The following is a 15,396-nucleotide window of genomic DNA, read 5'->3' on the forward strand; positions in this document are numbered from 1 at the left end:
AGTTTCTATACACTGGTTAGACTGGCCAGAGTCTCCCTTGTTACGTCAGCAAACCAGGCACTCTGCACCAGACCTCCAGCAAAAGCAGGGCTCTGAGCAGAACATTTATATGGAACAAGGCTTTTCAAATTACTGCCAAGTAGCATGACCAAAATGCCTAACAATACCGACCTCCCTTTCATACCAAGTGGTAAGAACCAAAAAAAAAAAAGGAAGTGGTAAGAACCCCATTGAAACCCTCTACAATGCTAGGTTTTGCCTCTCAAACCTGGGAACCTAAGTATCAGTAGGAGCCTGAATTTCAAAAGAGGTGATCAGTGGAGAAAAAAAATGATTTTTTAGGTCTAGTGTATTTTTCAACCAAAGATACGGTATTTTCAGTGGAATAACAGACAAAACAAATATAGCATACAAAACAGAATAAAGAAAACCCCCATTTTCCCCAATATTTAGCTTCCGAACATTTCAAAGTGGGCATCTTGCCCATTCTTTGCTACAGCTCTATCTTATGTTAACTTCCAGCTGTTGCCGTGCTTCACTTACTAGATCAAGGCCTATAAAATAAATTTCACAGGGCATTCTATCATGTTTCTTCTCAAGCAATGAAAGATTACTTCTAGCCATAAATACTGCACACATCAGAGTGGAAGGTGAATGGAGCCTTTGCTTCAGAAGAACCAGAATGATTAATACCATTTTAAAATTCGACATTCAGCTAAGAAAAGTTTTTCTTTTCTAAAACCGAGATATATCATTAATACTAATAAATTTAGACTCAGAACTCTTCATTTTATAAACTGATGGAGAAAAAAGTAATTAGCCAATCCCATGTACATTTCCATTCCTTTTATTTATGACTCTCAACATTTAGCCTGAACCTTAGTGAGGCATATTCAAGTTGGCAGGAAAGTCAACAATTGAAGCAGATCTTACTTTTCCTATGAGGTGCCGAAAACTAAAAACACCATTCCCACAAGAAATCATCATGATAAGGATAGCTACCACTCCCATACAGGTAAGAGTCTAAAATATCCCAGCCTCAACCTCTGATACAAAATGCCATTCTGACCCAGCTTGCAGATTACAGCTCTCATACAATGACACAGCCCAATTACAGCTCTTCACTAGCTGCTAACACCAGAGGGTTCAACAGCCTTCATTCAAGGGAGCAGAGACCACATATTCAAAAGCAGCGCAGCAGAAATCCCTAAACGTTTCCTGTTGTATAGGAGCCCAATATAAGCCTTTCAGGCATTATTCAAGGAGGTTTTAATAAATGTACTTAAATAATTACAACTACATTTCAGCATTCTCTTTTGCTACCCTCGTTTTTGACTTGCCTTATGTAAATGACAAATGGTTCTGAGGTTAATTCATTAAGAATATATGTTCATTATGAATATATATTCTTATGTATACATTAATAACTAAGAAGTTCAAGTATGGATATAAAAGTGACAAAGACTGAGATAGTGAAAAGATAAAGAAATCCACTATTTGACTGTCCAGGGAGGCTCAGGTACTATTTGACATAATTCTGCAATCCCAACTTCTACCACCATTGGAGAAATTCCTCTCAACTCATGGAAGCTCAAAGGAGGCTGGCTCTACCTTTTTGGCACAGCAGGTAACATCAAATGAGAAATCAGTTTCACTCATTAAAAGTATCACCTACACGAGGTATATACGCAGCTAGCAAGGTCAATGAAAACGAAGGAAAAAGAACTAATGGATTATTGGACGTCTAGCCTAATCTATTTTGGGAATGACCAAGTGATGACATGATGCCCTCTTCACTTTGTGGCAGGGCTTAACACAGACAGACCTGCCCGTTTCACTGTTAACTTCAATGCTCCCAGTCTGAATCCACAGTGGTCTGTCAGACACTGTAAGGGAGCAGCAGGATTCGTCACTGTCTGATGTAATAGCTGCCATTTGTTGAGACCTATGGTAGAAAAAACCAAGTTAACAAAAATAGAGCAGTCATTCGAGTTTTTTCAATCCATTTTACAAAAAAAAATTTAAAAATAAGACCAAAATTCAATTGAATTTTCCTAATGAATTTATTTAGTCTGGATAACTTGCTGGCTTCACAGAATAGGAAGCTTTAGTACTAAACTAAAGGAAGACTTGAGGTGTGTAAACACCAGCCATGGCCAGGAGAGGGCACTCTCTGGCCCAAGTCAATTCAGCAGCAAAATGCCTTCAGGCTGCCCTCCAATGCTAACTCACATGTGATGTTCCTGACAAAAAAATGGCTAGACTAACACTAGCCTAGCATTGAAGTAATCCTGATCTCAGTATTCAACAAGGGCTGAAGTCATCATCCCTATCTGTATTACATTAACCAGACCCTGTTTTGCAGAAAGACCAAACATGCCTGAATCCCTTTCTCCTCTAAGGCCAGAGAGCACCTGTGCATACTATTCAGGACCTATTCAGTTAATGCATGAGTTAGTACCTGCTTGGAATAAGTCTGACAAGATAAGCTTTCTCAGTGAGGCTTTAAGAACAGACTACAAATACGAAGCAGAATTCAAAAAAGCCTGCTACTTTAAGCCTTAATTTTAAACGTGTTTGCTTGTGTGCTTAATTCCCTGCTTTAAGTACAAATAAACAATTTATCACATCAGTGTAGTTAACTCTAGGGTCACTGATTTAGATGATATTCAGTCCTTACAATAATTCTTTTTAAAATGCTAAAAGCAATAGCATATAATCAAGACAAAAAAAAGGCTTTTCTGACATTGAAAAGGAGAAAGTTTATACACCTGATCTATAAACATACTTTTTAATTTTAACGCAAAGAATAATTTTCTTAAATGAGGTTATATACCCTTTTGTTCACGGGAAAACTTAAACATACTATTATACCCCAACAGCAATCACCAAGAAGAAAAGGAATTTGCAGGAGAGAATTTCTTTTGAACCTCTCCCTCTGTAAGAAAAACCTGTAAGGTTTCAACAATCATTCTAAAGAATCTCCTTTCCAATTCTAGGCAAGAGTCAAGAAGCTGCATCGAAGAATGATCTTTCCCTGTGCGTTCCCCTCCAGCCCCTGAAATACCATGTAAAATATTAACTAACATGCCAGTCCCTGGGCCACAGAACTTGGCTCATGAGGCTTTTGTGTTAATGTTTAAGATGAGCTTCCCCTCCCTCAATGCTTTTAGGGCCTCAAGATCTTTCTTTGAAATTGACCACATATACAGAATCCATTAGAAAAAGCTGGGGAGCCGATGGTGATGCCATAAATGTAGGGACACGCTCGTGAAAGGCAGCGATTTCATTGGAAATTACTTATTTTGCCCATTAAGAGAAAGCTTATGTGCAACAATGGCAACTATTCCTGAGAGGCAGCAGACATACGAGGGCAAATTAGAACAAGGTAAGTAAACACTCAATCTCCCTTTCAGAGAACATGAAAAAGTAGAGGAGGTCACACTCTTAAAGCAAAGCCCAGAAAAACTAAAGAATTAAGATTATACGGGGTGGCCTGATGGCTCAGTTGGTTAGAGCGCAGTGCTCATAACACCAAGGTTGACAGTTCGATTCCCACATGGGCCAGTGAGCTGCGCCCTCCACAACTAGATTGAAGACGAGCTGCCGCTGAGCTGAGCTTCCAGAGGGGCGGCCGGATGGCTCAGTGGGTTAGAGCGTGAGCTCTCAACAAGGTTGCCAGTTCAATTCCCACATGGGATAGTGAGCTGCGCCCCCTGCAACTAAGATTGAAAACGGTGACTGGACTTGGAGCTAAGCTGCGCCCTCCACAACTATATTGAAGGACAACTCGTAACTGATGGGTCCTGGAAAAGCACACTGCTCCCCAATATTCCCCAATTAAAAAAAATGTTCATACCGGTTTAAAAAAAAAATGAAGATTATATACACGTACCTATTATCTTGCTGAGTACTCAATATAACTTTTTTCTTTTTACAATGTAGTATGCTGCAACCTGGACAAGCAGGAAAAAGCATAGACAGTACCTTGTTTTACAACAGACATTCTGGTTTCTAGCCTTAGTACTATTTTTCTAACCAGTTATTTTTCTAGGGTTTTAGGCCAACTCACACCAAGCTGTGACACTCCCAGCCAATGCCCTGCTAAGAGCCAAACTGGAGGGAAAATCTCAGCTTTGCAATCAGCATCTCAAAAGTGAGCCATGGGTAAAAATGACGCCCTTCTGGGCAATACGGCCACAATGCACACACATCAATGCCTTGGAATATGAAGTATTTCCCTCCTTGAAAGGAGCAACAGTCTCCTACTTAATCATACCAACAGCAATAAAAAAATGTTCAAATTAAAGTCCACTTTCTCACCATTTGGCAAAGTATTGAAATAAAATGCCAGGGCCCCAGGGAAACACAGCATCTGTGCAAGTCAGCTACTTGACACTACTTAAAAGCTAACAAGTGTCGTTGTGTGGTTCTAATACTTGGAAAGCTCTCCTAAGAGGACCTCCACTCCACTGCGCCCCACCAGCTCAGACACTTCTCATGCCTGTCTGAAAGGATTTGGGATGTCGGAATTGTGAACTGGTGACTGACTGGTCGTTAGTACATCATGGCTGGACCAGAATCACTCTTCCTCATTCATTCACAAGTAAACTATTATTTCTGCCATGTCAGGCCCTGTACTTGGCATAAGGGAAGACCAGAAATCAGCGAGTAACAGACTCCTAGAATTTAGGTGATACATAAATGAATGGGGCAAGAGTTGAAATGTTAATGCAGTTCAACCTTCACCTCCAATCCAGCTGCTCTCCACAAATGCCTAGTTCATACCTACTTCTAGTTATTTATGGACCATCATCTGATGATTATTGTAATTTTCAGGCAAGAATAACATTGCTATAACATTTTTTCATTTATACCGAATGTGTATTGCACAGATATCAAAAGATACCAGAATGAAATTTCTATGCCATACATGGAAAGTGGTGGCTATGATAATGATATTTATAAGTCTTGTGCCAGGCACTTTATTGCTTTAAATATTTAAATGAGAAATTACCTTATGAGGAAGTGCTATTATTTTCCTCATTTCACAGATGATGACATTGAGTAACCTGCCTAAGATCACACAGCTTGTCAGGACAGATCCAAGTCAGCCTCTGAATCTAGGAAATCTGGCTCAAGAGCCTGTACTTTCAACCATGCACCTGAAAAGTGGAAGAGAATGATTCTTTGCTCAGTAGAAGCCGGAGATGGAGCGCTACTGGTGCCAAAAGGTTACTGAATGCCCCTGCTCCCTGCATCACTGGCAGGTTACATACTCACAACTATCCAATTTATATCTTTTACACTGAACAGGACAATCCTCACATCTCTACAAAACACTCTCCCCAAGCCAAAAAACAAACTGTTACATTTTATAGGGACGGGGGGGATTTATAACGGGGGGGGATTATATTCCTTCTAAGCTTTTTCAACAGCTTCTAAGTAAATCTTTGTGTTGGACAGAACTGAAGACACTGAGAATTACAAAATTACCGTAATTTTTACCTTTTTTAAAAAATTCTTGATAAAATTTGATCTGCATTATAATTACAAGTTTTCTAGTGTGAGAAAACTTAATTCTTTAGTTACAGAGTATCTGATTTTCCTTCTGGATACTAAGAAAAAAATAGAAGTTTTAAATCAATTTCTGGTTAACTTTCAGATTTCCAAGGCAATAAAAGGTGTACTGTCACATTCTATGACACAAGGAAGGCTGAAAAATAATTCATACTTAAACTAAGTGTTAAGACATGGTATTTTAAATTGGCCTGTTTTCAACAACAAAGTTTTAAAAAATTATTTTACAAACAAGTGTCCAACAGAAGAAAGCCCGTACGTTAGACAACGTCAACTACAAACATCTAATTTATTCAGTTGGAAAATGAGAATTTGACTCACAAATTCACTATTTTGATAAATCTTGATAATTTTTGAGTCTACAGTTTCTTCTTTTCCTTTTACACCTCCCCGCAACCAATCTTTAATTTGTGCCAGAATAACAGGAATCTATAAGAAAAAATTCAAGTTTGGCAATTAGTTTTATCAGAGATTAATTAGATGCATTAAAATTTTATTCAGTTCATCCCAAGATGAATTTAAAGACATAATATAAAAACTCAGTATTTCCTACCAAAGGGTAGTACACAAGACAATCTTAGAATTATATTTTAATAGTTATCTAAGTGTGTGAAGGCACATTTGTTTACATTAATTGTAGTGACATAAAAAGTGTAAAAACAGTACACAAATTTGAAAATATAGCAGAAGTGTGACAGTATACAAGTAATTTAAGTTTTGAAAACTAATTCTATGACTAACATAATTTTAATGGTTTCCATATCCATAAAATTGTCCAAAACAATTGTTTCTGTCAATGAGAGGGGAGTTTTAAGCTAAAACCTACTCTTAAGAGTATTTAATGGGTAAATGCAGTTACACTAATTCACCTAAAAATTTTACCAAGAGGCAGGCAGTTACAGTTCTTAAAAATGAGGGCACCATTAGCACTGTGCAGGACTGTAGGTAGATTAGGAAGGAATCCTGGAAGCCAATGCCTGACCAAGAAAAATACTCCTGTGACTTAATTTCTAAACAACTTGTAGAACAATAATGGTATTCCCCAATTTAAAAGATTTCTATCAAAAGCCAAATTACAGATGGATGGTGGTAATGAATACACAATGTGAATGTAGAACTGTGCACTCTAAAAAATGGTTAAAATGGTAAATTTGATATTAGGCATATTTAATGACAATTTTTAAAATACAGAAAAAAAAAAAAAAGACCCAACAAATTACGGCGTTCTATTAATATGACAAGGAGAAAATTATTTCCACCTAAAATCACAAGGGAGGGAAAATTCCTTGAATCTATAAATGTTGTCTCGAGTAAAGATTTTTAAAAAAAAAGTTGAACTGTTTCTCTTCTGATCAGAGTGTCAACTATCCGTGGTAAAGACACCAAAACATCCTGGAAAACTAAAAATATATAGACTATATCACTATGACTTTAAACTTCCTATCCTTTTATTCAAAATATACCGTGTTTCCCCGAAAATCAGACCTAGCCGGACCATCAGCTCTAATGCGCCTTTTGGAGCAAAAATTAATGTAAGACCTGGTCTTATTTTACTATAAGACCCGGTATAATATATATATTTGCTCCAAAAGGCGCATTAGAGCTGATGGTCCGGCTAGGTCTGATTTTTGGGGAAACACAGTAATAGCATAACATTGCTAAAGCTTTCATGTTTCAATTCTATTCACTCTCTGTTGAATGAATACAGTAAATGTATACAAACTGTAAATACAGAATATGAAGAGCCTATTAACGAGGTCAGAACCAGGTAAAAGTAATTAATGCAGCTTGTTTTATTTTCTCCTGGCAATAGGCATGGCACTAGCCTCTTGTTCTGTTTCTGAATTGCTCATATCAGGCATTTCAATGAGACTGTTTCAACAACCATCTTCATACAATCCTATAGTAAACCCTAAATTTGCCGCAACTTAGAAATAAGGCCTTCATTCTCCCTGCATATTCCCAATTGGAGGGTATCACTGGGCCCAAATCAAAACAATATCCTGAATCAAAACATTACCAACTTTTCTAGACATTTGCCAGTCTCTTCTCTGCTATACATACTTAACAAAAGTGAACAAGGCCGCACAAACCATAGAAAAATTTACAATTTAAAAGGGGAAAGCTAATTTTAAATCCAAATTATAGATTTCCTAAGGTATTTCCAAATCCCAATTGTTATTCTATTTGACGTGTATCTTTCTTCAATATAAACAATATTAAGTACAACTTGCTCAAAAAGGGGTCATCTCATTATGTAAAATTAAAAACTCAGACCCACTAATGCAGGTTGATTTTAGTAATAGTTCCAAATTCTTTGCCTGCAGTCCTTCATATCTATATTCCTGTCTATTCTACTTAGAACTAATCTAAAATTGCTATTTATAGCTTTTCCCATCAAATTACATATGTTAGCTATATTTTAAAAACTTTTTTAAAAACCCATATAGAGACACACCATCAAGTCATGCAACTGGACTTCAGAGTAGGAATTCTTTTACCTCATCTTTTAGGTCTCTGGTTCCATAACTACAAATGAGTTGTACAGATATTCCTTCCAAAAGAACAGTCAGCTTTCTGGCCTATATATTCTAGAAAACTAAAAGGGAGAAATACTCTACCACTTCTTACTTCTGAGAATTCTAGGAATAAGAACATCTTTGGCTTTTACAAACTCCACTTGGTTTCTCCCCTTGCTAATCCTTTGCTTTAGCTACTTTTCTTAGACCACTGGAGATTTTGCCCAAGCCGAGTTTTCTCTCTGCATGGGGAAAAAAATTACCCATTTGATTATCTCCATAAAACAAGAAAATGCCTAATTTTACCTTTTTAAAGAGAAATGTCAAGGGTACAATTACCCAATTCTCTATCTCTATCCACAAATGTATCTTGCTCTTTAAGAAATTTCTTTTTGAATATAACACTAATATGCAGCTATTGGGTTCGTGTTCAGTTCTTTAACTTATTTCCCTTTTGCAACTGCAGATGGAATATGCCAGACTGCCAGCTTAAAATGGAGTGAATATTTGGCTTAAGTGGAGATCACGCACATTTGTGATTGTTTCAAACCCTTTCCTCAAAGGAATGGACTATATAAAATTGTTTCAAACCCTTTCCTCAAAGGAATGGACTACATAAAATCATGACTATTTTCTTTTTCTTTCCAATGGCTTCTGAAACAGATCTGGTTTATGCCACAAGAGCACGTCTGCCAAAGCACTTAACTATATATTAGCAAAACCACTGTTAAAACTCACCTGATCATTACACGGAGCCTTGGAATTACGTACTTTAGGTGACCTGTTGCTCTGCCTTGTTTAAATCTTTCTGAATCTTACATATCAAACTTTCAAAAATATCTGAACAAGTTCATTAATCTGAAACAAATACTTGGAAAATCTTTTAAGCTACTTCCTTAAAACCCCTCAATCACAATGTGAACTTCTTTCAACCTGTTATAATCAGAGAATTTTAAAAATAGTATAGTTGTTTCTGTTTGCAGGAAAGAATATGTTCCATTCAAGTGAAATATCTTGGTTTTTTTTCAATTGTGTGTTTATTATAATCAAAAAGCATTGACTGAGTTCCCCAGAAGGTACTCTATTTTCTTTTGCAGAAATCGGTACATAAATCATAGAAGTTCATAACCTTAAGGAAGCTGACAGAAGTTTATTGATTTTCAATCTCCATTAATCTTTTTTTCATCATTATTAATCTCATAGTAACTAAGATATTTCAAATTGGATTACTTAGAAATCCACAAAAAGTTGCTCTTTAAAAGTTTCAAGTTTCCAAAAGTGTCAAATGACATTATCAAATTTAAGTTAGATACAAAAAGCATGAAAGCAACTTAAAAAATCTTGGGATAAACTTGCCTCCATAGGAATTCTGATATATTTTTCATTAATACAAAGCTAAAAATGAAAAGAAATCAATTCTTAGGGACACGTGGACCATGTAGAAAAATGAGCTACGTTACTAGTCCCAAAAGCAGTGATACCTGAGGCTGAAGACCAAAGAGAAAAGAGACTGGTTGTAATTACCCAAATATAAAAAATGAAGCATGTGATGAAATATTAAAGCTAAAAGTTAAAAAAAAAAAAAAGCTAAAAGTAAAAAAATTAAAACCCACACATTTATGAGAAACTGGCGGGAGAAGGGTCTCAAATCTAGAAGCAGCATCAGACCTCTATACTACAAAACCTCATTAAGAATATACTGATCAATCACTATTTGAATTTTATCTATATTCAGATATATTGATAGGGCAAATAAGATTTTTCACTTCCTCTATACACTGATAAAAGAATAACTTTCTTTCACCTTGAAATTTTTCAAAGCTTTTTGAGAAACACACACAAATAATTTGGATTTAGTCGATTTTATTTACAGCTTGTTTTTTTACATTTCAGAGCATTACACAATTACATTTTCTCATTTTCTGACCTGCAAACAGATACCTTAAACGGAAAAATTTTTTTTTTAATTATCAAATTAGGTACATCCAAAATGCAATAATTACACATATGACAATTAATTCACAAAGTGTAATTTACCAGGACGTATCCTAAGAATTTAGGAACCACCAGTCAGGAGAAATCTGACCAAATTTAGTAATCAACTATTTACATATCCAAAGACAAACCTATCTAAACTCCCAAACCAGAAGTTTGAAAGTTTTTGTTAAATCCCCATTGGATGAAGGAGAGACACCTAGCCAGCGTTGACAGTCTTAATCCCAAATACTGGGCTATATCCCCAGTCTGCAACTGAACAGCAAGCATCTCACTTTGTCAAACACCTAAGTATCACGCTCGTGCGCCATTCTGCACATAGAAAGGCTATGTGTTCATTAATTAAAATACAAGTAGTCATTAAATATCCATACTATTCCCCCCAGCTCCCCAGCCCTTACAGCAATCCAATATGCAACCTTTGTCACATAGTGACAGGCTGTATTAGATATATAGTATGTATGTATATACACACACATATGTACATGTGTATATATATACACACACAGTACTAGGTACAAATGGTAATTAATAGTCCCTGCAAAAATTCATTTTCAGTGGAGGCTATGGTTCCTATGCCTTGGGATGGTTTTAGACTTCAAAACTGAAAAATACTGCTAAAATCTCACTTTTTAAAACAAAACTTGATTGCTTGTTCAGTTTAGCTCCTCAGTCTAAAAATGGTTACAAGTATAAAAAAGCAGCCAACAGAGTACAATTTCTCTCTCTAATTTGGCCGAGCTATTCGGTAGAAGGGACTCCTGACTAGACTAGACAATCTGGCTCCTTCCAACGGCTCTTGCCTACCTTGCTGTCCATGTTCACGTTTCAAACTGTGTCAACAGAGCCCGTACTTCTGGGGTCAGCTGCTTGGCAGCCTTAGCTGCCTCTGTGATAGCCTTTCGATACAGGCCCTTTCTCTTCTTATTAAAGCGTGACTGGAAGTTTTCTAAAAAGGGGGACAGTTGTGAAAGAGCTAGGAAAGATGTTGTTGGAGACCCGAACCATGAAATACGGGCCTCCTGTCGAACTAAAAGGCCGTTATCTTTCCGGCTCACAGTTATAGTAAGAATACGGGCTGGCCACCAAGGGAAGCCATATATCTTCGCCCAAACAATGTCCCCTACACATATGGTCCTGCCATCTGGTGTGACGCATTTAGAGACGTTTTTGGAAAAGACTTTCATTTTCAAGGAATTAGTGAGCTTTTTCTCTTCCTTTGAAGAGGGAGTGGAGGAGGTGGAAGGTGCCTGCATACTGCCTGGAGGAAAATCAAAGCTTTCAGAACTACACTCGGAGTTAGAGGACTTCAGGTCATCCGTGCTATCAAGGCTACACACTGAAGCACTGGATGAGTCCGATTTCTTTTGATTTAGGGTCATGTAAACAGAGATATTGTTTTTGCTGCCCTTTTTGCCCAGAGTCTGTGGTTCATCCTGCTCACCAGTCACACGCACTTCATTTGTGTCCTGAACCTCACTGCTGGCCTCTTCAGGGCCTTCTGAGGGACCCTGATTTTCTGAAGGGGCCTCACCTGCTGCGCGGGTAGAGGTGCAACGAGACTGGGGCTTGGGTGCCATCTTGCCACTCCGAATTTTCTCAAGTCCTGTCTTCAGAGAAGAGTCATTTTCTTCATTCCTGTACCTTTGTGGTTTTAAACGAACCCGGGGTGGAAGGGAACCTGAGCTAGGATTCTGATATCGACGTGTAAAATGGACTTTTGAATGTGCATTTTTGGATGTAGAGGTTTCACTTTGCTTCTTTTGTGCCTTTTCTTTGGCAATTTTCAAAACTTCCCGAGCTTTTGCATGATCCATGTTCTTACTCTGGAGCACTTTTTTAGTACTTAACTGAGCTTTAGATGTATTTGCCTGAGCAGAAACTTTGACTACTCTGCCTCTGCTGTGAGCAATATTTGAAACCTTAACCACAGCATTTCTTTTCTGGCTTTCATTTTGGTTTTTCCCATCTACTTTATGGTCAGTTTTCAGTTTTTTGTTCACAGTAGTTACACTTTCATTTCTCCGTTTTTTATCTTCATATTTAGAAGAGTCACTTGCACTACTACCTTTCCTAATTTCCTTTTTCTCAGCAACAACACTGTTTTTACATTTGTCACACAGGACTTGCCTGGGTCGTAGTTTAATAGCATTCATTATTGAAGTAGGTTCTTCCCTGTACATTTTTCGTTTGGGTCGCTTAATTTTCCGAGGAGGTGGCTGAGGTATTGATTGGTTATATGTGTCCCTGATAAACAAAGGGGGAGGATAAGGTGCTCCTTCATGGAAGAGAGGTGGTGGTTTGGAAGTCCACAGGCTTTCAGCCACGCTCAGCTCAGGAGGCGGGACTGGAGAAGGGTCATTGGGAACAGCACCATTCACTTCACACTTGACTTCGGTCCCTTCTTGGAATGTAGTACTTTGGAGCTGCATGGCTTCAGGTTTATCCTTATATTCCCTTTTGGGAAATACTGTCACAGGGATCCCATGGGGCCCAAACCTTAGAAAGAAATGAAAAAAAAAAATAGAAGTCATTAAGTTAATGTCTATAATTCACTTTCTTAAACAATACCTAACATTTATTTATTTGAATGACTTTTCCTGAACACTATTTCATATTAAAGAGCAAAAACAAAAAATTATTTCATATTAAAGAGCAACACCTACTGACCACCTCCCCCTCAAAATCCCAAAGCCCTCCATATCTTATTGGTCCCACATTTTAGTTTAAAACAGAAATACTCAAATGGCTGCTCTAAGCAATGCTAGAATAGCTGAACTTATTTAAAGTAGACCTGTCCAGTCTTGAACTACTAGTTCAGAAAGGATACCAGGTACCTTAATATTAAACAACATTTGATATTATGTTTGCTGAACAACACGTCCAATAAATGTAATCATAAATTTGTAACATATGTAATCTTCCTCTTGTTATAAGTTTTTCAAAAGCTTCACAAAACAAATTCAGCCTTAACTGAAAATATTGGGTAGTTAATATTGGGTAATATGAATTAATTGCTAAGTTTCAAAGATCGTTGCTCCTTCACTCTTGCACCCTAACTCTTAACCCATTCATCCACACCACCTCCCCCACACAAATATATACATATATATATATATAAAAAAATACTAGAAATTCAGATATTCACATTACCTCAAAAGCAGACGGATACAGAGTTGTGGCTTTCTAACTTTTTAAAATCACATCACACGTTAAGAAATACTTTCACATTGCAATGCAATAAAAATGATTATACACACGCATGCATCTACACATAGATTAAATACACACACTTAACCAAGTTTCACTAAATACTTAACCTTATAGTATGTGTACATAATGATAATTTTTTTTCTGGTAGATTTGTTTTAATCCTAGACATATAAAATGGATTTCAAAAACACTAGGTCTAGACCCAGTTTGCAAAGTACTGATATAGAACACAAATCTTTATAAACACAAAACTCCCTCAAAGGACCAATTCTCAGTCTCTAATAAAACAGGGGCCAATAGCTTTGTTTCTTATGTAGACTCAGAAGTAACTGTGGCTTAGCTTAATCTACCTGGGTTAAACATTAAGAATCCTTAAACCAAACTCACTAAACTCAGATTCCTATACATAAAAATAAAATCACACTAGCAAATAATTTCATCATATACATGTTAATTTTAAATGCTGAGTCAAACAGCATCAAACCCAATATAATTCTAATGCCAATCCTTTAAGGCGGAGGTGCTTAGAACCCAAGGATCAGCATCAGGAGTCAGGCAGAACCCCTGACATCAGATGCAAATGGTTTACATGTCTGTTTTTCTAGAGAACTTGGTTCTCAGATTCTCTAAAATGTCCTTACACCCGCCAAAAGGTTTAGAATACCTTTCTTGAGAAGAAATCTTGAGATTAGGTAATTTATGGCGGTAGGTGCATCTAAAATCAGGCAAGGATAGAGGAAGAGCCAACACCACCAGGATACCTGGATCTAATACCTAAATAGTTTTCTCCCTAAAGCCTTGTTAGCTTGGCTACTACAAACCAACAACTTATAACAAATACTTAGAAATCACAAAGGAAGAGGAAAGTCTTTTTTTTTTTTTTAACCTAGGGTGGGATAAGTTTGAGTCTGGGAAGGACACGCTCCCTTTAGACTTTACAAAACGTGGCTTTTTATTCTAGCATAGCATTAACTACTTAATTGCAAGGCACTTCAACATTTAGCCTTTTCTTAGATATAGGTGCTCAAAAAACACTTTTTCAAGATGACAGGACAAAGAAGAGGTGTATTCTGTTTTAATCTAGAGCTACATAAAATACAACTTATTTGAGGTAAGACTATTTGTACTAACAATAAAATTTCCTGATTCATAAGAAGCCATCATTTTGTCTCCATTACACTTTCACATTTCCATATCTGAACAAATTTCCTTCCCTTTTTTAGAAATAACTAAAACATAATCATCGTAACATTTGAGATAAAGTTTCACAGCTGTTTCTTATCAACCTTGTATCCTTGGGCATTACTAAAACTCTGAATTCCATTTTCACATGCATAAAATGGATTAACACTATCTTAAAAGATCCAGGTCAATAAATGCTAGCCATTTTTCTTGACTAAAATGTATTTCATTTAACATACTTCATTCAAGTAATTTGATCTTATTTTCAACTAATAATTAACTAGAGTTTGGGATCTTTTCTCTATCTTTAACTTATAATCTCAATGTGAGGATGACCCAGCCAATTATTAAAGTTGTTTATATCAAATAAGCTGTGGAATCTAATGTTTACCCTCATGGAATTTCGTTAACATTAATTTCACATCTGTTTTTTTTTTTCCTTGCCTTTCCCTCTTAAGCAGATAAAATACAAGTATTAAATGTTTTTAGTAACACAGGGGGGCACTTAATTGTGTAATGATGAATGGAAAATGCAGGCATCAAAAGAAATAGGGAAAAAAAGTACAAACTGTTAATTCTGGGTGGGGGGTGATTGGCAAAAGCAGAAAAAGTTTTAAATAATAAAACTTCCTCAAAGGACCAAAAGATACATCACTTTAAGAAGAAAAGGGAATCAATGTCCTACTCCATGTCAGTAATCATGCTGTCACTCTCATGGACAACACTTAATACCATGGGAGTGTTTCAAACTGAGGGTGGAGATGTTGGTTGTAAAATCAGTTTTGAGGGTTGCAACTCTGATTAAAATTTTAAAAGAAATCAGTGTAAGTACAAGTAACTACAATGAATGTTTCATATATATATATATATATATATATATATATATATATATATATATATAGATTCC

The 15,396-nt window shown here is 36.6% G+C and overlaps 1 protein-coding gene across 12 annotated transcripts in view; it reads right to left on the reverse strand.

Annotated features, from left to right (window-relative positions):
• PWWP2A (PWWP domain containing 2A) overlaps positions 1-15,396 on the reverse strand; it is a gene marked incomplete at its 5' end in the record, with an annotated part of 32,837 nt that overhangs the window by 2,839 nt on the left and 14,602 nt on the right. Inside the window, 5 exons of one of the 12 annotated variants that reach the window (XR_013992437.1) lie at positions 1,826-1,945; positions 3,896-3,956; positions 5,018-5,165; positions 5,902-6,009; positions 11,629-12,593. Coding sequence is in view for 8 of the 12 variants with exons in the window: in XM_081036266.1 (XP_080892392.1) it covers positions 10,916-12,639 (1,724 nt within the window). Of the gene's footprint in view, positions 1-1,825; positions 1,946-3,895; positions 3,957-4,992; positions 5,166-5,901; positions 6,010-9,288; positions 12,640-15,396 lie in introns of those variants that run through there. The other 11 variants (XR_013992438.1, XR_013992436.1, XM_081036267.1 and 8 more) reach the window with 11 other exon arrangements.

The sequence above is a fragment of the Rhinolophus hipposideros genome (genome assembly GCF_964194185.1).
Source record: "Rhinolophus hipposideros genome assembly, chromosome: 23".
NCBI lineage: Eukaryota > Metazoa > Chordata > Mammalia > Chiroptera > Rhinolophidae > Rhinolophus > Rhinolophus hipposideros.